This window comes from Brachionichthys hirsutus, chromosome 21 (genome assembly GCF_040956055.1).
Source record: "Brachionichthys hirsutus isolate HB-005 chromosome 21, CSIRO-AGI_Bhir_v1, whole genome shotgun sequence".
Lineage (NCBI taxonomy): Eukaryota > Metazoa > Chordata > Actinopteri > Lophiiformes > Brachionichthyidae > Brachionichthys > Brachionichthys hirsutus.
Window position 1 is genome coordinate 2,038,723 of NC_090917.1, and position 27,669 is coordinate 2,066,391.

Here is a 27,669-nt window from a genome sequence, read left to right on the forward strand (position 1 = left end):
CCCCCCCCCCCCCCCAGCTCTGAGGGAGGGGCGGGCTATGTCTGAAATAAGGGCTCACTGTCTCGCCTTCATGGAACCCAGAGCCCGACTGCAGAGCTGGCAATGACTTCAAAGATTCCCCACGGAGTAACCCCCCCCCCCCGCCGGTGTCCAGATGTCAGTTATTGAGGATCCATTTTGCTCTGCAGGTGCAGAAGAACACGACGGCCCAGAGTCCTCATCACTCTCCGCTTTTTAAAAACCTTTTGTTTGTGTTTTCTGTGGCTGCTGACGTTTCATTTATTCTCCATGTTTATACTGCGACTCCCCTCTCCAGTTCGTCTCCTTCTCTAAGTCAACAGGGAGCGCGCCGCATGGCATCAGAAGGAGACAGCAGGTCTGAGCATGTGAAGGGTTAGTTAGGGTATTAAACGGACACCCCCCCCCCTCCCCAGCCCCCGCCCCCGCCCCCGAGGAAACAAACGCAAAGAAAAGAACAAGATTAAACATCTCGTCGACAAAACAAACATCCTGGAGATCAGAGATGAGACTCTTCCTGCCCGTTACCCGGGGTAACTCCACAGGTGGCACCTTCCTGCCCGTTACCCGGGGTAACGTCACAGGTGACTCCTTCCTGGCTCTGTTATGTGGAAGCAATTTCAGAGCTGGAGGTTCTTGACTCGTGAACTGGATCCAGATAGAGGCCGACAGTTCTTCTGTATCCATAACTTACAGTGATGAGATCAGGCTTTGCATGAGGAGTCTGGGTAACAGATGGTGCTTTGTTTTAATCTCATTTAGGACAATACAGTATGTCTTTAAAACAGAAAACAACCAGAGCCACACAGTAAGAGCAAGCGCGAACGAGTGCCGGGTTCCGTCCGGTGTTACAGGAGAACCGGGGCTCTAACGATGTGGGTCAACGCGGCGTGAGCGAAGTCTGTGATGCTCCTCCTGGAGATCCCTGTGATGTGACTCAGTTCTTCTACGACCTGCAGAGCAGAAAGCAAAGCTGGAATCGGCCACACAGAGCTCGAGCAGCTCCACCGCACATTTCGCCGCGTCGGCTTCCGTGCTTCACCTGTTCCCATTTTCTGACGTAGAGAATGAATGAAGCCACAGCGATGACTCCAACTCCAAGAAGCATGAAGTCTTCAGTCACCGTCACAAATTTATCTCTGTCAGCAGAAGTTATATGATTAACATGAACAGATATTTCTCTCGGGCCTAGTGGAGACAGTAACATAGATAAAAGGATGGTCTGAGCCGCTTTCTGCTGCCCCCTAGTGGCACAAATATGAACAGGATTAATCAGGCGTCAATTTGAGGCCTCCCAAGGCAACAACAACAACTATAATTGAATCCAACGGTGAAAGGTTTCACTGAAAGCTACCTCTGTTCCCTGGACGGGCTGACACACTGCGTCGTCGTCACCAACAAGGAGTCGAAGATGGCCGTCCTCTGCAGGCTGACAAACCGGAGAACGTGACGGCACAGGCGATGCAGCCGATCCAGAGCGATGGACGGCTCGTTGTGCCCTGCAGATGTCGAGTCAGAGTCAGCGCATCTGACATCACGGAGATGATCCGTGTCGTTTTAGAGCATATGTTTTACCAAAGACTTCCAAAAGAGTTTCCACATATGTAAGCGGGTTTGGAACATTTAGTCGGAATTCAAGCCCTTTCAAAACCATCAGCTCGGATTCCAGAAGGGCCTGCTTGGAGACGCTAAAGCCGACCGAACGCAGGAAGCACACAGCAGCATCGTTGCTGATTACCTGGAAAGAAAAAAGTGGCAGGAGTGACTCTTACATCCATACTTTAATCACATGGTAATTAGTTTCATGTATCAGAGAACCCACCTGACTGTGCAAAGACACTTTGCTTGCGAGTTGCAGACAGGAAAATATGACGAGGGGGAATTTCTCCTTGAGCTTCTCAAATATGCCGTCCACGTTACCCACCGGTGGATCGGCAGCGGCGTCTGGAGGTGTTTGAGGGGCCAACAAATCAATAAGGTGCTTCACCATGAACCTGGGGGGGGGAGAAAATCGTACACATAAAAAGTGTAGCAAATAATTGGACGTGCAGGGAAAAGCAAAATGTGCTTTCTCCTACCTTTGAAGTAGTTCAATGGCCTGGTACCCAGCTAGCGGATCTAGCGCCAGTTCTTTAGCCATCAGGAGGACGTACTCTGCCACAGCAGAGAGGGAAGCAGGAGGTTAGAAGACGGAGATGATGCAAATTAAATGTATGAATGGAGTTGCTAAGGGGCATGCAAATGTGTGTAATTCTGCAAAATATGGGATCAATACTCTGACATAATGGAATATGCATGTATTTAAATAGTCAGGCTAACTGGAAGCATTGGTGGTGAAAGAAAAACGATTTCGTTTGTTTTGCTGTGTCGTCACACGCTTTCAAAACAAGCTAATTAGCATTATTAAAGCTAAGCTAGCATCATTGGCCAGTGTATTGCATTGGAAGACTTTGCTCACCAATTATTCTTCTGTCTCTGAAGTGTCCGCTGCATGCCGACAAAGCGTTGAGGTGATCTTTGTTTCCTTTGTTGAGATTAACTAAGAAATCTGCGAGCAGGTCGGAAGAGGCTTCCCGGAATTTAAAACTTTGACTTGAAGAACGCCGAAAATGTCTCGCCATTGACCCTGACTGGCCTGACTTCACCCGGATGTCTCATTTACGAACCACAACGTTTATAATTAGATGTGCGTTTTCTTTTTTAAAAGAAATACACTGGAAAACAAACAAAAAAAACTAATAAACCGTGCCCGAGGTTTATATTTTGCGGAAGATGGCGCTATTGCCTCTGGTTTTCGACAGAACTGGATCAACGTCTCACGGTAGGAACCATTGTGGCAATAGGGACTCATTTGAACGGTGCACATCACAAGTGCTGCTTGATAGCGCAGATCTCACAACAAGCGGATGGGTTGTTAACAGCGTCTCCGGCCCAGCCGTGTCTTTTGAAACTCAGCTGTGCGCAGGTTTGTTCCGGTGAGAATATTTCCGACTGCGAAGCAATGGCCGACAAGGTGCCTCAGGAGTCTAGCGCCCGCGTTGCCACCAGGATAGATCTGGGAAAAGAGCGTCTTTCTAATGAACAGATGCATTTCATCCGACACGTAGAGCTCCAACAGTGGAAGAAGAAGACGCAGAAGCTGCGCGGGCGAAATATTGCGACGGGACTCGCCATCGGAGCAGTCGTTCTGGGAATCTGTATCCTTTCCAAGCGCACTAACTTGCTCCGCAAGGTGAACTCTGAAAGCTAGTTAGCTTAGCACGCTAAAGTTAGCAGAGTTACTGTTTTTCGTTAGATAACGCAAACCACAGTTTGCTTGGCTGTGCGATTATTCCGCTTGTTGTCTTAGCTTCCGATCTACCTGATGCTAACATCACGCTCAGCTTATACATGGTTAGCATCGCTTTAGCATGGATTATGTTGTTAAATTAGCCACATATGGGCGTATTGCGCACTTCCGCTTTCACGAAGTGTGACTCATTATTAGTTTCAGACGGATTTAGGTTCATAAAAACAAAAAAAAACATCACGTAAAACGCGTTGAGAAATGAATAAATAAAACTTCCTTCTTTCATTCCACTTTGCCTTGACCACTTCCTCCCCTGCCAGACGGCTACACGTTCTACTCAGTGGCGCAAGAGCGGCTCATGGATGAACTGGATGAGGAGGCCAAGCGCGCCAGAACGCAGGGACCCAAGAGCGGAGCCAACTGAGACGCACGACTCTCCGTTTGTCTTTGATGCAGTTAATAATGGACTAATGTGGACACTGATTTGTACTCCATCGCTGTAGAGGCAGCAGTGGACTTTTTTTTGTGTGTGTGTGTCTGAGGAGTAATTGTGTGGCTCATTAAAACTAACATAATCTATTGATGACATTTCTATCTGTGGAAAGGACGAATCTATTGATCGAATCTTCATTTGGCCTCTTAACGCACAGAGATGAACGTAACGATACCTATTTATGTAATAAGTGAATCTGACGTGTTTGGTGAAGATTAAATCGCTGGGTGAAGCAGAAGGATGACAAAAGAGCTGCGGCTTTTACGACTGTATTTATTTGGTGGACTCTGATCTCGCTGCCGAATCTTTGGAGTAGAAGTATAAAATAAAAGACATCAAATAGGGGAAAGGCACAGATGCAGCATGGCAGAGCAGCAGCAGCTTCAGAAAGCAATGCAATCACTTTACATTCAACATTGTGAAATGGAACGCCTTTGAGTCGTAGGGGGGCGGGGGGGGGGGCTCTTTGGGAGTTCCACTGTCGGTAAAATTCAGTATCATGAACATTTTTTAAGGCAACAGCTACATATTCACAGCTTGGACTGATTGCTCTCTGACCTATAGGAGGGTACCTACATAAACCTGGGGGGGGGGGGGGGGGGCAGATCGGCTCTCCTGGGAGCGAGTCGTTAGACTAGCGACTATCGCGTGATTGAGCGCTAACGTACGATCGACTAAAGTGCAACACGGCGCTTGACGCATGGAACAAGCCACAAAATCAAACCTTTCGCTCAAGCGAAACTAAAGTTTTCATTTCGTCACGACTCGTAAACGTGATCTATAAACGCATGCTTCTATGTACACGATCAACAGAGGAGACGGCGGTGTGAAGCCGAAGCGGAACCGAGGAGGAAGTTCAGATCAGCTAAAGTGTAGCATCAGCGCTAATATCCTCTGAACTTTCTGCACCATCGCTCCTATAAAACGACTACTGCAGTACTTTGCACCGTCCGCTTGACTGCAAAAACGACCTGTGACCTTTCATTCGGAACTTTCCGGTCCGGAAAATGCAGAAACCGATTCTGTGCTCGAGTCGTGAATCCAATCGGACAGATGCGAGTCCTCGTGTAAATCCAGGCTTATTGACGACAGTTTCCGTGCGTGTTGAGGTAAAAGACTTAACGGCGAGGGAGGAGGGGGGGGGGGGGGTGAAGCGGATGGGGGGTTCGACTGCAGTCGCACTTCAGATGAGGTAGTCCAGATGTGTCCAGCGTGGATTGGCTGAAGTTTTCTTACTGGGGGGGTGAGAGGAGACGGGGTGAGAACACCTTCGTGTTGAACAGACACGTGTGAATGCAGGATCTGGACTCACCGTTCTGCTGAGGTCAGTGGAAAAGGTGACGCCTTTGTTGGGTTTATCCTGGGAGCCGCTGCTGCTGCTGCCTCCGAGGGAGTTCCTCCGAATGATACCTGAGGGGGGGGGGGCACAATTACTCCCGTTCACTGATAACGGACGACGACTTCCTGGTTTGAACTCACCCTGGAGCGCCAGGATGTCCAGCCGCTGCAGGCTGTTCCTGCGGGACGGGGGGAAGCCGCTGCCCTTGGACAGGCGGCGCTGTCGGCTGGACAGCATCGCAGCGGGGGAGACGATGCCCGCGGGGGCAACCTTCCCCATCTTCTCGTACAAGTCTTCGATCTCTCGCTTCTGAGCGGCCTGGAGGGCCTGGACCTCCGTCAGGTGTCTGATGATGGACAAAAAAAAAACCTGAATGGTTAAAGAGTCGTTTTCTTTTACTTTTTTCAGATGTATGTAGAATGTTTTTTTATTTTTTGGGGTGTCTGTTGGTGCAGAACAAGAACAATATGAAGACAGCGGCTCGCTCAAAGTGACTGAATCGTGATTTTCTTTTATGTTTATGTGAATCCTTTTCTCAGCTCGGCCCGCGTGGACCCTACTTCCTGTCTTCATCTTCATCGGTGTCCTTACTTCTCTCTGAGCTCCTGAAGCTCTTCCACCATGTCTTCGTCGTCGCTGTCCGAGTCATCGCTGCTGAGACAGGGGGCGTTGCGGCTGTAAGTCATCATCCACAAGTGATGAAGGGCATTGCCGTACTGCGGGCTTCCCGCCGCCCCGTCCCACATCCTCCCCTCCGTCTCGGGGGCCGTCACGGACAGCCCGCTGGCGCCAGACGTTCCCATCAGGCTCAGGCTGTGCGCGCTCCTCCGGCTCCTCCTCTTCATCCGCTGTCGTTCCCTGACACGCTCCTCCTCCTCCTCTTCCTCCTCTCCGCTCTGCTGCTGCTGCTCCTGGCTCCCGGCCCATCCCACCTGCACCTCCACTTCCCGGAGGAGCCCCGCCGATCCCCTGTGGGGAAGCGGGCGAGGAGGGGACACGGTGAGGGAGGTGGCCAGGCTCGCCTCGGACTCGGCCTGCTCCTCCGTGCTGCTCTCTGTCGGGTCGCCGCCGCCGCCGTTTGAAGGCGTTGGAGCGGCGGCTGCAGCATCTCCCGGCACCGGGAGCACCGGGACGTCCTTGGTGGGTGTGACCCGGAATCTCCCCACAGTGACTGGTGCGAACTGGACTTCTGTGACATGGAGGGAGAACATGTTTAGAAGCCAACGCGGGACACCAGCATCTCAGACCAACTGTGTCAGAGGCTGCTTTGCTAATACTTTGAGCAATCAGAAATAGATTTAAAGCAGAATCAATGTCTAGAATAAGTCTTTCTGCTCTCCGTGTGCAGTTCATCACATGGATAAAAGATGGGGGGGGGGGGGGGCGGGGGCTCCATCCATGTGGACTGAAGGTAAATGGATCGTCTCAGAGGGTTTACCCGTATAGAAACGTGACCCGAGCAGAACTCCAGAACCTGCAGTGGCCCGGCTCGCCCACTGGGTGTCCTTACAGCACACAGAGAGAGCGTGCCGGTCCGTGCCAACCGAAACAGAAGGCCTCTGTTGCAAAAGGCAGGCTTGTGAGGAAGGTATAAATACTAACAGGTGTGGATACGGGAGGGGAGGCCCCCGTAACCAGCGCTGATGCCCGCTGATTGGCCGAGAAGGGTGGGCAGCGCCTGCGAGCACCGCCTACATTTGTGTTCGTCTCAAACGGAACATTGCGTCCAGCCTCGGCGGTTACGCAATGGCTCCAGAGGCACGGCGGACGGATGACGGCGTCGCCAAGGATACGGCGGAGGTGAAAATGAGTCTGTGATTTTGTTTCCTTTGTTTATTTGGCATCGTAACATAAGCAGGGGCGGATTCCTTGGGCTGCGGGTGTGCAAAAACATGTTTGGGGTGCAAACATCAACACCGTCCCGTATATCCCGGCCGCCGGACTAATGAACGCACGACACACGAGGGCGTCGGTGATCCAGAGACGTAGGAGAAACACTTCCCGTTCAAACATGACGCCGCTCGCAGGATTCCTTACCAGAGTCGGCGGAAGAGGCTTGCGGCGTGGGGCCGCGGGCGCTCACCTCGGGTACGGGGGGGCTGAGGGATGTTAACTGCACGGGAAGCATAAACATCATTAGCATCAGAGCTGCGGCCGGTTCGGATCTACATTGAGCACATGCCTCGGTTTTTAGAGCCACAGAACTGTTTGATTAGATTCATGAAATGATCCAATATCAGCAAAATCTTCTCCGTCGCAGGCTGAGGGACTCACAGTGCTTTCTGGAAGTGATGGGGAAAGATCCGAGGAAGAGTTCGGACCGGAGACCTCTGATCTGAGATCAGCCTCTGTCGCCTGTGGGGGTGCGTAATTGGGGAGACTGTCCTCCTGGGTCCAGATGGGCGGACTGGAGAGTCCAACTGGCTGCAAAGGCTCTTGAGGAGGGGGGGGAGTGGACGGCATGGAGGGGGGGGAGACGGGATGCAACCAGGCGGGATGACTGCTCGGCGGGAAGCCGTCCACCTGGGGGACGCTGTTGGGGCTGTGGTAGAGGTTCTGTGCTGGGATGCCCCCTGCGGGGTGAGAGACCTCTGGTGGCGGGGTCTGGTAATGCTGCGGGTAATAACCAGGTTGTGGGGGCATGTGAGCGGGTAACTGGGGGTGGAAGCCTGGAAAAGAGGGCATTCCTTGGGCGGGAGGGATAAAAGACTGGGCCATGTTCATGGCCATGGAGATGACGTTAGCTAACGAGAACAGGGGCTGCGTGTGGGGGGGCCACACGTTGGGATGCTGAGTGGCGGCGCTCTCGTTGCTGCCGGGGCTCGGGATTTCATTCAGAGGTCTCGGGGAACTGGGGGCTGGGGAGGGAATGGAAGGAAAGGTGGGGTTGCTCGCCACGCGGGCGAGGGGAGGGTGGTTGAGCGGCTTGGGGGAACCTGGAGAGCCCGGATACGGGAATGGGAAGTGACTGTGGCCCATGTAGGGCAAGTGATAGCCGTGGTGGGGCAGGAGGGAGGCAGGATGATGGGGGAGGTAGTGCTGATAATGGGCGGGCGACCCTGGGAGACAGAGAACAAGAGAGCTTTTAACTTTGCAGTACAAATGTTTAAATATGACGAGACAAGTTGGAACACTCGCTCATCACACGGCATGTGGTGCAAAAAAATAGTTCCTGCACTTTGGACTTGTGGCTTCGCATTACGTCGAGGGGCGTTTGTTTAAAGAGGCGTCCGACGATAAATGCATTCGTAAGATGGAGCAGTTTGGACCCCGGGCTCACGTGGTGGCGAGGAGAGCCGCCATCGACGGCACGAGTGGAAGCCTTCCTGTCCGGAAGAGTTTAGATGGAACACATGTGTACACACACACACACACACACACACACTTCACGGGTCTGATTGTGAGATTAAAGTAATCAGGATTTCCACACTACTCCTCGGGGAAACAATTTAGGATCCCGATGGATGAATCCACGGATTTGACATTTACCTTGAACAATGGCGCTACAGTTCGGAAACCAATGATACAAACCGGCCTCTATTTTTTTTATTTTTCCATGGTCGGTGACAAGACGATGCTCGGCTGGCTGAGGCTCAAAGAGGGAGGATATGTCTTCTTTAAGAGACTTCAACTGCCCCTCCTGCGGGGACGGCAGCGCAGGCGGGGAGGGGAGGAGGAGGAGGAGGAGGAGCGGGAGGCCTTTCTCAGAAATCCTGCAGGAGTTTGTGCTGGCAAACAGATGTGGCCGACTATCGCAGATCTTTAGAAAAAGCTGGAGCTCGACAACAAGAGCATTCACAGCTCAAAAGAGCCCTTCAGGTGAGGTAATTACCCAAGAGGCCACGCTGCGAGGCAGACACAGACGGAGGCTTTGAGGTGAGGGGATGGTGGATGGCGCCATGTGGACGCCTGAACAATACCAAGAAGCGGGCTCTGAGGAGGAGGGGGGGGGGGGGGGTGTTTATGAGGTAGCCGGGCCTCACTCTGATTTATTCTTTGCCAAATGACTAGCAATTTTTCAGCGAGCTGAAACACTGCAATGCTCGGCCTCTTGGCCTCGGAGGGGGGGCGGGGGGGGCGGCTGTTTACCTGGGCCGTTGTGGAAAGACTGTGAGCGCATGAGAGGTCGCCCAGGTGAAGTAATGTCTGCACTGAAGAGGTCTCCGTGGGGGCCACACACCCCAACACCTGTGTTAACCACACTGAAGTCTGAGGCAAGACACACACACATGCATTAGTAAGATGGCCATGCGCACACACACACACACACACAATGATCATGCACAATCCAAAGAAAAACATGCAAAACACACAAAGGCCAGTTAATGACATGCTTCATCGGTGAATTTCAGGCCCGCAGCGGTGAAATGATTATGAAGTCATAAGACATTAATCGGCTTAATTCATATCACGTCTGACCTCGAGCATCACATTATCTAAATATATCCGATCACCAGACCAGGCTCACCGGGAAGAGACGAGGAGGCGTTGGTTTGAGGCATCGTGTGATTGTGCAGATTGGGCTGGAGAAAAAAGGGGGGAACACGGGGGGGGGGGGGGGGCAAAACTCGCATTAGTTATGTGAGAAAGATATGGCACAATGGGGCGGGACTTCCTAGAGTCCATCGCGAGGCGTCGCAACATGGGCTGCTTCAGATTGAACAAGGTAAGAAAGGTGCGCGGCTTTTAGCTCGTCTCTTCTCCGACACCGAAACCACTTTATTATTCTTTTTCTCCGTCACTCATCGTTTTTTACTCGGGGTGCACAATGACATTTTGTTTCTGCATGTGTTCCGCGAGTGGAACGTATCAGAACAGTATCTTCTTATTCGTGGACAAACTGTTCCTGATTAGGCACCGAGCCATATCTTGAACTGGGAGGAGCTGCTCCCCCCCCCCCCGCCCTCCCGGACGCCTCCATTTAACAGTTATACAGATTCCAGAATCAGAACGGGCTCGATAAAGCCCAACGTTAATTGCTGACCTGCGAGGAAGACAGTGCGTTCACGCCGCTGTGGAAAGCGGGCTGGGGAAGCCGATGGCCGCCGGAGAGCAGCAGCTGCTCTTTGGCCATGAGGGACTCGGCCCGTTTGATGATGTCGCCCATGCGATAGATGAAGCCCTCCTTCTCCGACGGCAGGATAAACTCGTTGTGCACCTTTGAAGACGGAATCGAGGATGGAAAAAGCGTTTAGATATTGGGAGTACTGCATTAAAAGTTGAAAGAAAAGTGTCACGGGCTCAAATGTTTCTTTATTTACCGATGTCTCAATGTGTTTCGAGCCTACATCGCCCACAATGCCTGTTAGAGGAGCTTTTGTTTTGCATACGCATCCAGTTTTAAGTGGGTGAGGGTGTGGTGGCATAAATTCAGCTCATTTAAAGCCCCGCTACAGGAGCCACAAGAGGCTGTTGTGATGCCAATATACACCCCCCCCCCCCCCCCCCCCTGCTGTGCCAAGGCGCAGTAAACAAGAGTCCACTGTGTTTTAAGAGTCAGGAAAACAGAGTGTTGAGTGAACAAACGGCGCTCCGTCACAGGCTCCAAGCTAATGAAGCTGAACGACGGCAACAGGGCGGAGCTGCAGACCTGCGTCACAGCGAGTCGGGCCCCCAGCGAGTCGGGCCCCGAGCGAGTCCCCTAGTTCGGCTTACAAAACAGCTGTCAGCTGAAAGCAGGACAGACGTCACGCCGTTGCACGGAGCAAGAAGTCGGCCGACATCACAAGAGACTAAAGTCCGTTTTTCAGTGGAGGGAATCTGTAAATTCTCCCAAACGGATGCTTTGGAATCAGAAAAACGTTGATCTTAGTCCCCAAGAAGTCAAATATGATCAAAGCCAAAATTGAAAACGAGCTAAATTGTTCTCCTCCAGGACTCTTTGAAGGCGAGCTCTCACCATGACGCCGGCCATGTCTTCGGGGTTGTCGCCGTCAAGGTCGAACTTAAAGGTCACCATCTTGTCGTTGTGCGTCTGCAGCTGGCACTCCACCACGCGGTCCACTTTATCGGAGAGCTGCAGAGAAGGAGGGGGGGGGACAATGCTGGAAGTTAAACGACAGGGGGGGGGGGCAGTGTGTCCGTGCATTGTGCACGCCTGTAATGCGTTTGTCTGATTGGCTGCCAGTGATGACGTTGCATAATCAGGGCGGGGCCAAACCATTTATGTCTCCTCATTGAATCTAACTGCTTGATTTATTTGTTTACGACATGCTGAGCGGTGCAAGGAGACAAACGTCTCGCGTGGCGTCCACCGTACCCCCGTGATGCGCAGCCTCGATCGCGCCCTCCTCCGGAACAGCTTCCCGGCGGCGCGCCTGGCGGCCGTTTTCCCGCTCTTCTCCGGCAGGCCCTCGTAGCCGTCGCTCAAGCCCGAGGTCACATCAGAGGCGTAGCTGCAGAGAGACGACGCTCGGTTAGAAAATAAATAGGATTCCTGGTGAAAGGGACCGGGTGGCCGTCACGGACGGTCGTCTTTACGAGACAAAACCATCAATGAGAGCCCGCCGTCCACGTGGACGGTCGGATCTACACAATGAGCCAGTCTTGGCTTTCAGAGAACTCCAGAGCGACGGATATAAAAAGCTTCGGCTCGGTTAATTGCGTCTCTTGGGGGCTTTTTGGGATCGTTGCGGTTGCAGGCTCGCCTCGAGCTACAGGCTGCAAACATTTACAAGCCTCCTCCATCCGTCTGCCTCCATTTAAAAAAAACCTCCACGGCCGACTGGAATCTAAAGGGAAACCTGTTTTCACCTTTCGAGGACGAGCGGAACTGGACTCGATCGGATTCGACATTTGCTTTGAGATTGAAATGAATTTCTCATTTCTGTCCCATCCCACCGACATGGAAAGCAGCGCCTCCGCTCTGAAAACACAGCCGAGCCTGTTGGTCGCCTTCCGGCCCCCCCCACGGCCCCCACAAATGTGTGGAAGGCAGGGGGGGGGGGGTTTGGAGAGAGGCCCGGACATTTCTACAAGAATCAAATCCTCCAACCTAAATATAGACGGGACTAAACCCATTGTGGCTCGGATGCTTAAGGCAGGGGAAAACGTTACCTGTCCACTGGGGAGCTGAAGCCGCTCGGGGGTCCGGAGGTGCCGTGTTCCGTGTTGTTGGACACAGCAATGCTCTGTGAATAGACGGGAGGACTGTGGTGAGGAACGCGTGGCTTTATTTGTCCTTTGAAGCCTTTGAGTGCGGGACAGCGGTTCATATTTTTGGTTTTCGATTGTAACGTCTCGTAAACTCTCCGCGGAGGACACTCACCGAGGGGAAGCGCAGGGCTGGGATGGGGGAACCTTTCGGCGTGGCGGTGCGCGTGCACGGCGGCGTCGCGGGGGAGCTGAAGCTGCACGCCTCCAGCGGATCCTGAAGCCCCGAGGAGCTCAGATAGCCGTCTGTCTCGCAGTCAGCTGTTTCAACAAAGGACATGAGCGATTAGGACGTGGCCGGCTTTGTCCAGACTGGAGCAGAAAAACATTTCATGACCCCAAAGGGCTGCAACCCCCCCCACCAGCGCCAACGCAACCCAATCTCTGGATCTTGGACAGAAAGGACATCCTGCCATTACAAATCAATCTGCAGCATTGATTAATGTCAGACTCAATAACTGCAGCACGGCTTGCGTTTCACACGCACGGCGGCTCGGATAAGGTAATGATCCGCCTCCCGATCACTGATTGGCCCGCCTACGCTGTACTTCCTGCTCAGAACAACCGCACCGTGAGGAACACGCTCGTCTCCGGCTTTATTGCCAGCGCCGGGCCCTGAACGCATCACAAATCGAACTGACACAAGTTGAACCCCGACAGATCCGAGCCACATTAGCGCGAGCGCCATCGGTCACGTTTCCCCGTTCAAAAACACGATCGACTCACTAAAAAAAGGTCAGCGAGCGAAACGTCTGACTTGTGTTGCAGATAATTTAAAGGTCTCGTAGTTCCCTCTGAGCCTTTCAGATTAAAGCAGCGTTGCCTGGTCGTATCTCGGCGATAAACTTTGATCTCATCGCCTCCGTATATCCGTGTTCTACAGCCGATGATAACGCCACGTGCGCCGCAGTGTGTAGTCAGGCCGCTCACAGTTAGCAGAAGACAGGCTGTTGTGGCGCATGTGGAAGTGCTGATCCGCCTCGGGCTCCTCTGGCTCCGCGGGGTAGCTGGAGCCGACGCCGGAGTCTGCAGAGCTGGTGATGGGGGACAGGTTGGGCACCGGAGGCCTCAGGGACGGGGTGGCGTACTCCGTCGTCACGGCGTCCCCGCCTTTGCCCGGAGGAGGCCCGGGGTCCGTCTCTTCCTCCGTGGCGTCCCGCTTCTTCTTCTTCCGCTCCTTGGGCTTCTCCCTCTGCCGCTTGATGGCCGTCACCCTGTCCCTGATGGCCTTGGCTACAATCTTGAAGTCCGGCTCGCACACGAAGCCGAGCACAACCTGCATGGCAACAGGCAAGCGAGGGTCAGGGCACAACATGGACGTACGCGCGTAAGTCACGGTCCACGGGGGGGGGGCTGCCACGACATGTGGACGCGTCCCCACAGGTCTGTTTGTACACACAAAACCTGCGGGACAGTCGTCCCTTTGATCGGAGAAAAGCTTGAGCGCCAACAAAAAAAAAAAATTGTTTTGTAAAAAAAAACGATCCGGGTCGTCCCGAGCCGAGTGGGACGCCCGGTCCGAACCCAGGATTTCAACACACTATCGGATTGCACCTGCTCCGACGTCGGACAAGATGTCCCCGGCGGATCCTAAATTTGATCTCGATGAAAACCACCGACTGAGAGGGTAAACAAGGAAGGAACAGCGGCGTGCGCTTTCATTAAAAGTGACCTCTGCAGAGGTCTCCGGACGACACGATGACAAGTTTCATAACAAGCAAGAGGGGCCGGCGTGTTATTTAAGAGGACATCTCGACCGCTTCCCGACACGCGCGCTCGCGTTCCCGACCGCCGGCGATTAAATGCCGGGTCGTGCCCTCGAGGCGCTCGGCGAGGCGCTTTCTGTCATCATAACAGAACCGGTTCAAAACGATGCCCAGGTGCATTTATTGAGGCTGCGTCCCCCGCCCGGGGTCAAGGGTCAACATCAGCCGAGCCCGATGATCACATTTTAGGGGAAACAAGAAGCATCCCAGCTGAATCCACAATGTGCTGAAGAGGAATCGATTTAAGAACAAACGATTATCATAAATCCGCTTTCCTCCGTTAGCCGCCATCAGTTTCCGCACTAACGGCGGCGGTCTCGTCTCGCGCCGCCTTCGCCTTACCATCTCCTGAGACACCTCCTCCGGAACGTCTTTGTAGAGCTCAAAGAGGAACTCGATGGCGTTGTTGTCCTTGTACTTCCCGTGGAGCTTCTTGGTGTCGTCCATGCGCAGCCACAGCTTCAGGCCCGACTTCACGCCGTCGTCCTCCTCCGCCAGCTCCACGTGGACGCCGTTGTTCTCCTGGAAGAACGGGTGATCCAGGAGGTCCTGGATGGTGTATCTGCAAGGCAGGAGGCCACAAAAAGATCTTTAAAGGAACCAGCGTTGCTTTTTTTGGGGGGGGGGGGGGGTGGGTTGCATTTTAGATGCGTCAATGAAGGACAGAAAACAGAAATAAGCGTTTCTTACAGTCCGGTTTGAACAACAACGATTTAAAGAGCTGTTTTGTCCCACTCGAGTCACAATTGATCCGAGTGTCCTGTACGGAACCGTGAAAAAGTAATCTGATTCAATTTCATTTGATTTGTTCGTGCAAGATGGGAAGCCGTAATCCGGAATATTTATCGCTTCTGCTGCTTTACCAAAAACAAAATGAGAATTTGCACGATTCACGAATGCCATTTTAAGTCGGTTATTTCACCGCCGCCAGGATTGAACATCTTGTACCTTTCATCGTTGTCCATGCGAATGCAGCCCTCGATGATCTCCTTCAGTTCCGGGACTTTGACTTTGTAGAAACTGTCGGGTTTAATTCCCTGTGGATGAAATCAGGGGAGTTGGATTCATCTCTGAGGCTGAATAGCTTCCTTCCTCCATCACGCAACGCTGCCGCGAGAGGAACAGAGATTCCCACCTGCAAACGCAATCCCGGCCTGGAATTCTCCTCCAGGCAGCAGATTCATGGATCTAATCCTGCCAGCTGGAGCGATGGAGTTTTATCTCAAAACACGAAACGGCCATGCAAGACTACACACTTACATGAAATAAGGGACGTTATCAGGAGAACACGCATCGAGTCAAAACACGGATACGACTGCGAGGTCAGAATGATGTCTGGCCTGCAGATACCCAAGACACGATGCCGTTCTGTTTTTTTTCCTATTTAAGGTTTAAGGAGAACATTTGTTTTTGCGTTTTTCCTTCGTTGCCGCTTTGAAGAATGAGTTGTGATTTCTTTTCTTTAAATCGCCAGCGTGATCAATAAATCGTTGATTCCCTGTTATGTAAAAATGCGATTGAAAGCAACAAGGCTTCCTTGTGTGCCTTGATCTTTTTTTGCATCCTCGCAGGCATCTTCAGAGTCAAGCAGTTTCAAAAATAAAAATAAAAATGTCAATCTAAGTAGCTCCTTTTCTGCAGAGATCAGCAGACAAGATAAGAATTTCACAAAAATGCATTTTAACATGAAAACAATCACGTGCAATCAAGTTTGTGCAGACATTTTCTCCCAAAGTTTGATGCTTTTAAATGTCAATAATTAACCCTGAAGTGACAAAAAAAAGAGCAATCTTTCAGTTTTAAGTTTAGGCCTGTTTTACAGAAATAAAACATGAAATTTAAATTTGCACTTTAGCTTAAAGCCAAACGATGAATCCAAGAACAAAGAAACTGGTCATCGCTTCGAGCTTCTAGCTGGATGGGAACAAATCCCTGCAGCCAGCTTCCAAAACATCACAGAAAACCTTCTAACGTCGTGTCTTAACTCAATCTCTGCCCCCGTAGCTCCCCCGAAGGCACGTGGAACTTTAATATGTGGAGGAGCCAGACTCGCTCGGACTTGTTGGCGTTGTCGCCCTCTCGCTTTCCAGCCTCCGCCAGACACTGTTTGCCTTGTGTACGCCACACGTGGGAAAGAAACAGCTCGCTTTGTGGCGTTTGGAGTGAGGCACATTTTCCAAAACACATAATTCTACCACCGCCACCTGCTTTCGTCAGACGCGCCACCCGGGAAGGGCTCGAGATGTGGCCGACCGAAAGCCCCCGGTGTGTTTCGAGGGTCTTAAAACCGTTCGACGCAGCCCCTGGTCTTTACTTCCTCTCGTCTTACCTCCGTAAAACGTGATGATTTGATCTGAATCCAACAGATGGGGGGGGAACAATCCCATGAACACAACCAGTCACGACCAGTTAGACAAGATCTTTGAACTGGTAACCGTGGCTGCAATCAGCGGTCGACTGTCGCCATCGTGGCTGCGCACTGCAGCCACCAAGCAAGCCGAGCCTTTAATTGGAAAAACCTTTCTTCCCTGCGGGCCTCCGCTAGTTTCCAAGGATTCAGGATACCCAGGAGAACACAAACAACATCCTCGCCTCCCAGCGTGACCGCTAAAACGCATCCATCAACCCTGACCCAAGCCCTCGCCCTTGCCTCGTCACCCTGCCGAGGTTCATGGTAATCCGTAAAAGTAGTTTCGCTCCATCCTGCAACGTTTAAAAAGAACTTCCTCCTCGAATGACTAACGCTTCAACAGGAGCGTCCATCGGAATCTATCGAGCAGTATACAAGTGATTGGAAAAAGCCCGATCTTGGATTGTTCAAAGCTTATGGTGTTTGGAATATGATCCATTAAAAAAGCTGTTAGGGTTAGAAAACATAGACAAGCGTAGATTCGGAGGTCTCCTGCCGTTACTCACGCTGGTGACTTTGCGGTAGATCTGAGCGGCGTTTTGGCACTCGGAGTACGGATACTCGGAGGTGGCCATTTCCAGGATGCACATTCCGAAGGCGTAGACATCCACCGCCTCGTCGTACTTCTCCTCGTACATCTCCGGGGCCATGAACTCTGGCGTTCCTGTCGGGATTGAGAAGGTGGAAGGTCGAGCTCAACGAATTTAAAACCCCCAATTTAGCTTCGTTCAACAAAAAACACATCGAAATATATTTATATAAACCGGCATAAGAAAGAAAATGAGCAGTAAAAGGCAATGTTTGTGCTCACCAATGACACTTTTAGCAAAAGAGGCACTTTTGAGCGTAGCCAGTCCCAGATCGCCGATCTTAACGGAGCCGGTGGGGCCGGTGATGAAGATGTTGTCACACTTGAGGTCCCGGTGGATGATGGGCGGAGTCCGCGTGTGCAGGAAGTGAAGCCCTTTGAGGATCTGGCGGCTCCAGCGCTGCAGCAGCTTCAGCTTCATCTCCTTGAACCTCTTCAAGTACCTAAAACAACGGAGGACGAGACTAAACACGCTTTTCTCAAGCATATCTAAATGTTGGAAGAAGAGAAGGTGTGACTCACGTTTTCAGCGTGCCTGAGGTCATGAGCTCCGTCACCAGGATGATGCACTTGTGGCCCTTCACCGTCGACTTCCAGGAGTCGTGGAATCGGACGATGTTCGGGTGCTGCAGGCCCTTCAGCATCTCCACCTCCTCGCTGAAGCGCTGTCGCTCCGCCTTGGTCAGCTTTCGGGTCTGCGGGGAATCACGTCGGGACAGTCGCATGAAACTCCACGTTACTCAGGCGGCGCCGTTCGACAGCCGTGGGTTTGCATTGGACATCTACATCCTTAACTCCAGCTTAAAAAAACAGAGTTGCGGTGAGGCCACAATTCCCCGTTTCCGAGGACAACAAAGAGCATATTGAGGTTTCTAGACTGGGAAGGCCTCTCAGAGTTCCGGCTTCAGCGATCATCACCAGGATGAAATGCCTGAAGGTAAAAGGCATTTGCTGGTAAAACTACATCCGCTGATGATCTCACCGAGAGCTCAAAAAAAACCCAAACGGACCTCGGGGTGTGTTTGCTTTGAGCTTGATTCGAGATCCGAGTCGAATCGGATCACAGGATCACATTTTACTTTCCAATAAGGGGAGCTCTGGCTTTACAAATGTGAGGTGGCGGTTTTCAGAAAGCCGCGCGCAAACTCAAACCGATCACACCGGCTGAACAAAGACATTTTTTGTGTTTCCTCCTCGGATGAATGGTCCGATTTAGCCGCTGCTCCTGAAACTTTGTGGTGGCGGGTGCCGAGTGGAAAAGCTGAGGACCATGAATCCTGCATTGAGAGATTTCTGGGAAAAATGTCCTGCGTATGTTTATGCTTTACAATCAGCCCGACCGTTCTCTGTGCTTTCCTCCGAGCTAAGGCTACCTGCGTCAGTCTGTCTGTCGGTGCCCCCCCCCCCCCCCCGGTTAAAGGACCCAGAGGCGACATCTGACTGGTGAGCTTCCACACGGATCGGTTCCAGGCGCCGACACGCGTGAGACCTCGGCCAGAAATATTAGCGAAAGGGAAAAAACACGTGGAGCAAAGAGGGGGGCGTAATGACTTGATGCTAAATCTTTACTACATGCAATGTGTCACACTTTCTAATCCTTAACATTTTGGGGTATTTTGGCTGTGGTTTGGGGGCGGGGCCAGGGAGAGAGAGCGTTCTTTTTTTTTGTCTCTCATCTCGCAGCGTGCTCGACCTGTTTGTTGATGCTGCCGGTCTGCGTACTGAAGTTTGTGTTTGAGGTAAGCAGTGTTGTGGTGCGTTTTGTTTTGCCAGGGACTATCTTCAACCGTGGAAGGATACACATTTGTTGCATTCGCGAGCAGGACGGTCCCAACACAATAGAAGCAAATTTAAAGACGTCGTCACCTTTGGATTTGGAAACCGTGTCAGTTATGGATGATTCACTCCAATCCACAGACTAACTGCTCGGTTTGAACAATAACGGAAGGACTAATTGATCTTGAAAGCGATTTACGGGTTCGAGCCGTAGAAAACCGGCTGATAATAATAAAGTCAGAACTTTTAGCGTACAGTTGCACAAATAATCAGATTCATCTCCAAGCTTCTCAAATCTACCTTGACCTCATCTTGAACCCTATCAGAGGTCAAGCTTTATCCTTCCCGCCGTTGCACAAACACGCAAGCGAGGCGGGTCGACTTGTACGGTTTAGAGTTTCGGAGTTTGCCAGTGGGCACTGAGGCGGCCGTGTGCTCCTTCCTGACTCGCTCTGTAAATGGAGCGGCCAGAGGGAGGGTTAGCCGTTAATCCCCTCAGGATTGAGGACTCAAACCGTCCTCTGACTGCTGCGCTCACACACCCACAACCTGGCCTGACTTGTGGCGCCCTGCTAATGACCGAGCAAACCTCAAGCAGACCTCAATGGCAGGATTACAATTTCTTATGGATATATCTCCGAATAATTGTTCTCTGAGAGATAAACCATGAGAGAACACATGATGGAGCTGCAATTGGCGGATATGGTTTAGGGTTTATTTATACCCTTATAAATAAAGCATTGTGTTGCTGCAGAGACTCTCCGGGCTACAAACGATGCATTCCAGATTTTAGGGAACATTTTGGTTTGGTACGTTTTCCCAGCAAACCACCACATCATCATTATCTTTCATTGAGAATGAAAAGGAAAAAACAAAAAACAAAATCACCAATCCTGCTTATCGAAACTGGGAAAGTAATTGCAGGATGGAAATCTGACCTCAAGCCTGCTGCTTCTTTCCAACGGGGTCTGATGAATGTGCTCACGGGCACCAAACCGTGGACCCGAAGCTTTATTTCAGTCCAGCTCAAATATTTTTCTACCAGCACAAGGCTGCCCTCTGAACACGCCGTGTGAGCGAGCTGAGCCAGCATTGCATCACCGTGCTTGAGAGGCTAAGGCCGATTTAATCTTGTATCTTTAGTCTGTTTACTTTGCTATTCTTAACATCTCTTAGCCCGTCTGCTGGCAGCTTCCAGTGTCTTTAAAATAAAATAAAATGCCTATAAACTGCACTTTGCTGAGAAAGCGGTCCTTTAAGCCCTTCGTTTTATAATCCTATTTTTAGTCTTGTGCAATTGCAGTTTTCGGGGTTACTTTTTCACATTGCAGCCGGGCCTCTCAAAGTCAAACTGAGACGAGAGGACATTTTTGCTCCGAATCCGATTCCGTGGGCAGAACTCTTACTGTAGCGGCATCCGTAGCGGAGAGCCTGAAGGGCACAAACACTTTGTACTCTGTAGGCAAACCTGGAAAGATCACAATCACAGCCTGCGCAGATCTTTGAATATTACAGCAGAGAAACAATGAATGGTGGGTCTGATTGGCTATTTTAACGGCAGCCGATGTTGCAGAGAACAGATTTGATCCAAGCGTTCGCAGATGTAACCCTTTCCAGTCTGATGACAAGAATTATCTCAGCCCTAACTCTTCCAAGATGTTCCCTTTCAAAATAAGCCCCAGCTTACAGAAGGCCCCGCAAGGCTCAAGCTCAAGGCAGCAACATACATGACATGATTTGCAGGCGTGTGGATCTTCTGGCGCCGGGAGACCTCGACTAAACGGAATCTACACGGGCGGGTTTACGCAAAGGGCGAGAAACGTTAAGGCCTTTCTGTAAACTTAAAGAAATATAACTCTTTATTTTCCAAGAATTAAAGAAGAAGTTCAAAAAATTGGGTTGAAAACATATTATCACTGGTACTACTTCTCAAAAAAAAGATGCAAGTTAATAAATCAGTTGATTGATTGGATACTTTTGAGTTGGCAGGTTGGGAAACACGCCTCCATTTAGCATAACACGGGTATGATGCATATTCACCATATAACCCCCCCCCCCACCCTCCTGACTAGTCTTGCATTGTTCGCCCCGAGGCATCGCTGAAGACAGTCGAGTGTATTTGCCGGCAGTTTGGCAATAAAGCTGTCGCTGTTTGAACTCCTCCGATGAGGCGAGCTCCACACATACCTGAGACCCAAAGCGTTGCCAAGCTTTGTTGGGCCTGAGATCTGACCGGAGGAGGGTTAAGCCGAGCCCTTATTAACCGCAGGCCCCCCCCCCCCGGGCTCTTATCTCTCAGTTTTTAATAACACTTTTTTTTTATTAAACTTTTCACAAAGCTGATTAAAAAACAACAACCTTGAAAATAATTTGATATTCCAAATATTTGCTGAGCGCCGCAACATCGCCACGGAGGCAGACGAGATTGTAAGGGTGCTTTTTTTTTTTTTTTTATAGGAAATCAGCATCAAAGATGTTTTCTCTTATCATCGCTACCGAAATGATATCTCAACCTGAGATGAAACGTGTCGTCTTGTTAAACGTCGAAACTCCGGCTCTGCCTGCGGGAGAGCCGCGCTGATGATGGCAACCGGAACCGGATACGCTTTAGAAAGTGATGGGAATGCACGAGACATGAACGATTCATGCACGCTCGATCCGGCTGCTCAGTCCTGTCCAATAATCCGACTTTAGAAACCCACAGAGTCCGGGTCAAGTCGAGGAGGGACACGAACAAATGGGTTCTGTTCCCTGAGAAAACACAGTACAGTGTTTGGCGATGCGTTATCGGGACGCACCTCGAACAGGCAGAGCCATTATTGCACACCGATGACCAATTGATTCCAGGAGTCACACGGCAATAACTCCTGACACCTGGGCCAGTCAAGGAAGGGCCAGGGGTTACCCCATGGGGCAATCGTTTCCCCTCCACCAGGCCTTACGTTTGTTTAGGAAGCAGGAATCACGGCTCTGCAGAGGCAGAGAAATCATGTGCGTGTGTGTGTGTTTTTCTTTTTATTAAGCCGAATAAACATGACGAGATGCTGAATTGCGTTGAGCAAAATCAGAAGCTGAAGGTGGCGCACTTTGAATCAGGCTGCACCTGCTTTAATTACCAATTCAAAGTTATATATACTCAAGTTTTATCTTTTCTAACCAACATCTGTCCCTGCAAACAGAAGGCGTGTCAGTTTGAGGCCGCTGATTTAATAAACATATGCTGCTATTTTTATGACTGCTTCTAACACAGTTCAGTCATTTTACTTGCTAAAATAAGCAAAAGATTAAATCAATTACAGTACTTCAAAAGATGGGTTGTTCCCAGTAGAACTCGGATGCTCCATAACTCCATGCCCCAGCAGGAAACACAGATTGTTCTGGTGAAACGGATGTTGCGTTTATTTTGAAAGGGCCTCAGATGACTGGTGCCAAGAAAGGAGCTCGCCGTCCCGGCACAGAGCGAACAATTGTATAAAATACGGGCCACCACAGATACGCAAGTAGAAGCTGCAAAGCCTCAAACACACCCGGAGCACTTGATGAAAGCTCTCACAATGAAGAGTTGATTTACAGAAGGATCCAAACAAAAGACTCAACCGAGACAAAAGTCTTCTCCCAAAAGCACACTTGTTTCCACCCAGTCTTCCCACTTTGCATCTGGCAGAGCCGTATTTATTCCATTTGCGAAGCATTGCCCTTGCAGACACATTTTCCACTGTAATAACAGTAGATATGTGTATTGTGTAATCTGCAAAGCCGTTTATATATTTTCATATTCTCTGCTGCGACTTCAGAGATTATTCTGGATGTTTGTCGAGGCCTTAAACACAATAGAAGGACAAGCGGAAGGTCAGATTACAACGATTGCATATCTGAGAACTAACGTCGACCTTTTTGTTCATCAGAACTCTCAATCGCTTCCTTCAGATATGCTAAATGTAACTCTCAAACTGATTAATGAGTAGAAAAACAATAATAATCGCATGAAAGCGGAACACTTCCGCTATCACCCTGATGTCACATGACCTCCTCCAATCTTCAATGGCAGATGTAACAAACTGCTTATCATGTAACAGTGAATTAAACACATCTTTAAATTGAAGCGCCCTCCTAGCAGGGATCCCGCAAGGGTCTGGTTTAGGACCACATGTGAAAGAGCTGTTAGTACACGAAAAAAAAAAAAGACACCGATCAAAGTTAGCTTTACCAAAAATGTAAAAAAGACAAAACTCAACACACATTTAGCTTTACACAGACCCGCCAAACAACCCCAGGTCTTTGACCGAGGAGCCGCCATGCTGCCCAAGCTTGTGCCTGGGAGGTTCCACCCTAAATAAGACGCTAGCATGCCATCAACAGCAGCCATTGAGACGCTGCTATCTCGTGTCAGTGCTCAGTGCGTACTGTGTGATACAGACTGGCTACATCTTACAGCGCAATCACCAAATGGGTGCACATTAAAATTAAGTACAGTCCCGGTTTTACAGGCGACACAGCTCCGCCTTCCATTTAAGACTGCGCGGAAAGCAAACAAACAACCAATGCCAACGTCAAAGGTGACGTGATGCCACATGCGTAAATCTGGGCCGTCATTGTGGGCCTCCTTCAAGTTCTCCTCCGAGAACATTGGCAGGCCCTGATAAAGCCGGATCTCGCTGCGCCGCGGGTCCCGAGGAGAGACGCTGTTGATGTTTGGCCACAGCGGAGCAGATAGGAAGCCTTCGGCTTGCGTTGTGCCACTGAACACTGGCCACATTCGGATAAAGGTTAACACAGCGAGAGCCTGTATGAGCTACGAGGCCCCGGCCAGCTTTGGACTCGGCACCGAAGAAGTAAATGTCAAGTTTGTGCCAAAGGGTTTATGCGACCAGGTTCAACCTCACGGCCGCGCAGCCCGGAGCAGGAAGGTGTTAAACGTGTTACAGCCTTAAATCCAATGAGACTTTTCTAACCCAAAGGGAAACCGCCTTCCCCACATGGGTCCAGATCTGAGTGCAGCAGGGGAGCTGCAGGTCACTCCTCCTCTTCCTCTGTCTTTTGGCCCTCAGGTGACCCTGTCTTCTGGAGAGGAGGGACTTAAACAAAGCACAGAAAAGTTCCCTTTAGGAACAATTTAAACGACCAACTGCTCCGGTGTAAGCGGCGTCATGCAATTGTGCACCTTTTCCCGAGAGACTCGAGAAAAGTCCTTTTGGGCCAAGCTTTCATATTCGCTCGCAGTTTTGCACGGAAGGCTGTAAACTCTTTAATGCCTCTGCGTAGGTGAATGGAGGTGGGAGGGGCTGAAACAAATGGATCATCCATTTTTTTTTATCACCTCGCCGTTTCCATCAATGCCCAGTGCATGTCGCCTATATGGCACCTGAGTCACCTACGAGTCTGTGGGAGGGGCGGTTGCTATGGTAGCAACCACCTGGGAAGTCTCACTTCCTCTACTCTTACAGCCACATGTGCATGACTGCATCTTGAATTTCCCCAATGACTCTAATGACGCCGTAATTATTCCATCTCCACGTGTTTCCGATCTGAATGGATGAAAAGTTCTGAAAAGTTCAGAACTTTTCTGCTGGGATGCAGACGCTCCGGCGATGCCGCCAGGAAGACATTAAGCCTCATTTGTTGGGAATCGTGTGCTAACCATCAGCCAATCATCATTTACTGTTCATGTCGCAGCTGAAATGACGTAAATGATCCACATCCACCACGGAACGAAGTCTTCCTTGACCCGAGACGCATAAATCCACAAAACTCCAACAGGAACGCGTTTTTTATCTTCCTTAGGCGTTTGATGTGTTACATTTCTTATGTCGCTCCTATTTTGTATACGAAAATGACATTTTCTAATGTGGCCGGTGGTTTTGATGATCAGGTGGGTCTCGGGCGAAGCAGATCCTAAACCTAGAGGAACCTTCCTCGCCTTCCACACCTGAGCTGCAGAGATCACAGCTGCGAAACGGAAACAGCTTCAGGAATGTCTACCTGGCTCGTAATGACGCACCTTCGGCTGCTGCTCTGTCAACACGGCAGGGGGCGATTGTGTTTAGCCACCAACAGCCAGCTCTGGGTCAAGGACGCGCTGGGGAGGGGGGAGGGCCGGGGATTCCGGTGAGGAAGTGTGACTGCAAGCCAGATCTTTGAAGCTGCCTCATCAACAATGGCAACATTTAAGCCCATTAGGAGCATTTAAGGAGCTTAACCGAGCTCCGGTGGCAGGTAAAGCGTCGCACCGGTGGCAGGTAAAGCATCGCACCGGTGTCAGTGCAGGTAAAGCGTTGCATCGGTGTCAGTGCAGGTAAACGTTCCACCGGTGCAGGTAAAGCGTCGCACCGGTAGCAGGTAAAGCGTCGCACCGGTGGCAGGTAAAGCGTTGCATCGGTGTCAGGTAAAGCGTTCCACCGGTGGCAGGTAAAGCGTCGCACCGGTGTCAGTGCAGGTAAAGCGTTGCACCGGTGGCAGGTAAAGCGTCGCACCGGTGCAGGTAAAGCGTTGCACCGGTGGCAGGTAAAGCGTCGCACCGGTGCAGGTAAAGCGTTGCACCGGTGGCAGGTAAAGCGTCGCACCGGTGTCAGTGCAGGTAAAGCGTTGCACCGGTGGCAGGTAAAGCGTCGCACCGGTGCAGGTAAAGCGTTGCACCGGTGGCAGGTAAAGCGTCGCACCGGTGCAGGTAAAGCGTTGCATCGGTGTCAGGTAAAGCGTCGCACCGGTGGCAGGTAAAGCGTCGCATCGGTGTCAGGTAAAGCGTCGCATCGGTGCAGGTAAAGCGTCGCATCGGTGTCAGGTAAAGCGTCGCATCGGTGCAGGTAAAGCGTCGCATCGGTGTCAGGTAAAGCGTTGCACCGGTGCAGGTAAAGCGTCGCACCGGTGGCAGGTAAAGCGTCGCACCGGTGGCAGGTAAAGCGTCGCACCGGTGTCAGTGCAGGTAAAGCGTCGCACCGGTGCAGGTAAAGCGTCGCACCGTTGTCAGTGCAGGTAAAGCGTCGCACCGGTGCAGGTAAAGCGTCCCACCGGTGCAGGTAAAGCGACATCGGCGCCCTGGGGGTGCCTCCGGTTCTGCCTCCCCTCAAACAGACACCTGCTGTGTGAACGGACAAGGTGCGCTCTCCCTGTTTTAACCTGTCGATGCCGGCGCTTGAGCAACTGGGGCACCCGGTTGAGGTTTAAAGGGTACAAAAGCTCAGCTTCACACCTGAGAGGGTTCAGAAGGCTGCCAGATACAGGGACACCTGTGAGGTCACACGCCGCGGCAAATGTGAAGGGAAGACTTAGAGCCTTAATTCTTTAAATCCTTCACTGCTGCAGCAGGCTGTTTGGTGCCTGCGAGCCAAACTCTGCGGCACAAAGAAAGGAATGGCACCTCTGTGTGTTTCAATCACACAGGAGGGGGGGGGGGGGGGGGGGGGGGGGCATGGCTTTATACCTGAGCTGGGTTTGCTGCTGGAGGAGAGAGTAAACTTATAACAGATGAAACCAAATCTTTAGAACTAAGTAATAATTTGGTGAAACGTCGCCCGGATGTGAAGGCGGCCCCTACCTGCAGCTCGCACCACGCCACCTCCACCGTGGTCTCCGTGTCCAGCCCCTTATAGACGGTCTTGAAGGACCCCCTCCCGATCTCTATGTTGAACTTGAGGTACCTCCCATCCGGCGAGGTCGCCACCGCTTTGGTCTCCACGTCCTCCTTCTCCTCCTCCTCCTCCTGCTCCTGCTCCCACTGAGCGTCGAACGTGATGCGGGCCGAGATTTTGCGCTCTTTGCTCTGAAGTTCATTCTCGGACTCCGAGCTGGCGTCCTGCGCGCTGGGATCCGGGACGGGGTCCCAGGTCACGCCGAGAGACCCGCCGGCGCGCTCCTGGCTGCTGGGGGGCGTGTTGGAGCTGGCGCCCGGGCTGGAGACGGGGGACGGCGACGCGGGGGGGGAGTCGTCGGTCTTCTCATCCTCTGCTCTGGACTCCGGTAACGTCGGGATGTTCTCAGCCGACCAGGACAAGGCTTTGGAGAGGGCGCCGCCGTATAAAGGCGAGTCCATGTCCATGGTGATTTTCTGCAGCCCGTAAGAGTTCCTCCGTGCGCCCAAGCCGTGCGTCCTCAGCACGGACGGGACCCGGGACAAGCAGTCGTCCTTCATGTCCACAGAGAGGCAAGGAAACACGCGTCTTGGGATCTCAAAGTGCGCGTGGGACATTATGGCAGGTTCTCGATTTAGAGCCTGAATGTGGAACAGAGTAACGTTACTCCCCAGGTTGAGTTACTTTTCCGTGATGTCAGCGGCTGACCGCCCAACAGGTCTCATAGGAGATTAAACATTCCTATAGCTGCCATTATCTGAAGTTATAGTTTACAATATGAATATTTACTAACTTAGTAATATATATATATATATATAAGTAAAAAAAAAAAGGTACTTACCCGTCAAAACCGCTGCGTAAAAAGAATTCATCAAAGAAGTGCGCACAGAGTCCGGCGCATATTTCCTATCAGATAAAAGACGCGTCCTCCTGTCTCGCCTTTCCAAAGTCCTCTGCCATAACCTCCGGTGGAAGGACGGAGCGCAATATATCAGCAGAGCTCTCTCTCTGGGGGGGGGGGGGGGGTGCGCGTCCCGTGAGCGAGCGAATGAGTGAATGAGTGCGCGCTCCAAACTCCGCCCCCTGGCAGCTTTTTACGCACTAACGGGACTGTCCTCTTTTTTTTTTGCAAGCTCCAAACATTTTTATTACAAAGGCGTTCGAAAAAAGAAAACATTAAATTGGTTTCTAAAAAAAAAAAAAATTCTAAAATCTTATTATCTTGTCCTCAGCGATGAGCCATAATTCTTTGGCCTTTGAACTTCACAGAAC

At 51.3% G+C, this 27,669-nt stretch overlaps 3 protein-coding genes across 3 annotated transcripts; 1 reads left to right on the plus strand and 2 right to left on the minus strand.

Moving 5' to 3' along the window:
- Window positions 1-866: 866 nt before the first annotated feature.
- On the minus strand, window positions 867-2,639 carry cntd1 (cyclin N-terminal domain containing 1). Its single transcript, XM_068754832.1, has 7 exons — window positions 2,477-2,639; window positions 2,097-2,172; window positions 1,841-2,012; window positions 1,594-1,756; window positions 1,373-1,517; window positions 1,061-1,157; window positions 867-971 (listed from the first exon to the last, which is right to left on the minus strand). The coding sequence occupies exons 1-7, from the start codon at window positions 2,637-2,639 to the stop codon at window positions 867-869; spliced, it is 921 nt and encodes a 306-aa protein (XP_068610933.1).
- A 363-nt stretch (window positions 2,640-3,002) lies between these two features.
- Window positions 3,003-4,051, plus strand: coa3a (cytochrome C oxidase assembly factor 3a). The gene is made up of 2 exons (XM_068754583.1): window positions 3,003-3,215; window positions 3,628-4,051. The coding sequence occupies exons 1-2, from the start codon at window positions 3,020-3,022 to the stop codon at window positions 3,729-3,731; spliced, it is 300 nt and encodes a 99-aa protein (XP_068610684.1). The 5' UTR covers window positions 3,003-3,019; the 3' UTR covers window positions 3,732-4,051.
- Window positions 4,052-4,983: 932 nt separating this feature from the next.
- On the minus strand, window positions 4,984-27,346 carry wnk4a (WNK lysine deficient protein kinase 4a). Its single transcript, XM_068754834.1, has 20 exons — window positions 27,239-27,346; window positions 26,364-27,038; window positions 17,579-17,751; window positions 17,279-17,499; window positions 16,974-17,131; window positions 15,006-15,094; window positions 14,400-14,619; window positions 13,222-13,567; window positions 12,407-12,552; window positions 12,196-12,269; window positions 11,399-11,534; window positions 11,039-11,155; window positions 10,124-10,297; window positions 9,608-9,662; window positions 9,229-9,348; window positions 7,414-8,198; window positions 7,177-7,252; window positions 5,731-6,328; window positions 5,280-5,485; window positions 4,984-5,210 (listed from the first exon to the last, which is right to left on the minus strand). The coding sequence occupies exons 2-20, from the start codon at window positions 27,012-27,014 to the stop codon at window positions 4,984-4,986; spliced, it is 4,572 nt and encodes a 1,523-aa protein (XP_068610935.1). The 5' UTR covers window positions 27,015-27,038; window positions 27,239-27,346.
- Window positions 27,347-27,669: the final 323 nt, after the last annotated feature.

Bases quoted from the DNA above. Each gene is read 5' to 3' on its own strand.
- wnk4a (XM_068754834.1), bottom strand. From the start codon at position 27,014: ATGTCCCACGCGCACTTTGAGATCCCAAGACGCGTGTTTCCTTGCCTC. The intron at 17,500-17,578 runs GTGAGTCACACC...CCGTTGTTTTAG, and splicing joins ACCTCAGGCACGCTGAAAAC to GTACTTGAAGAGGTTCAAGG. The intron at 8,199-9,228 runs GTAAACAGCCGC...TCTGTCTCCCAG, and splicing joins GTCTTTCCACAACGGCCCAG to GGTCGCCCGCCCATTATCAG.
- coa3a (XM_068754583.1), top strand. From the start codon at position 3,020: ATGGCCGACAAGGTGCCTCAGGAGTCTAGCGCCCGCGTTGCCACCAGG. The intron at 3,216-3,627 runs GTATCCTTTCCA...CTCCCCTGCCAG, and splicing joins AGCAGTCGTTCTGGGAATCT to ACGGCTACACGTTCTACTCA.
- cntd1 (XM_068754832.1), bottom strand. From the start codon at position 2,639: ATGGCGAGACATTTTCGGCGTTCTTCAAGTCAAAGTTTTAAATTCCGG. The intron at 2,173-2,476 runs GTGAGCAAAGTC...CTGCTGTGGCAG, and splicing joins CAGAGACAGAAGAATAATTG to AGTACGTCCTCCTGATGGCT. The intron at 1,158-1,372 runs GTAGCTTTCAGT...TTCTGCTGACAG, and splicing joins AGCCCGTCCAGGGAACAGAG to AGATAAATTTGTGACGGTGA.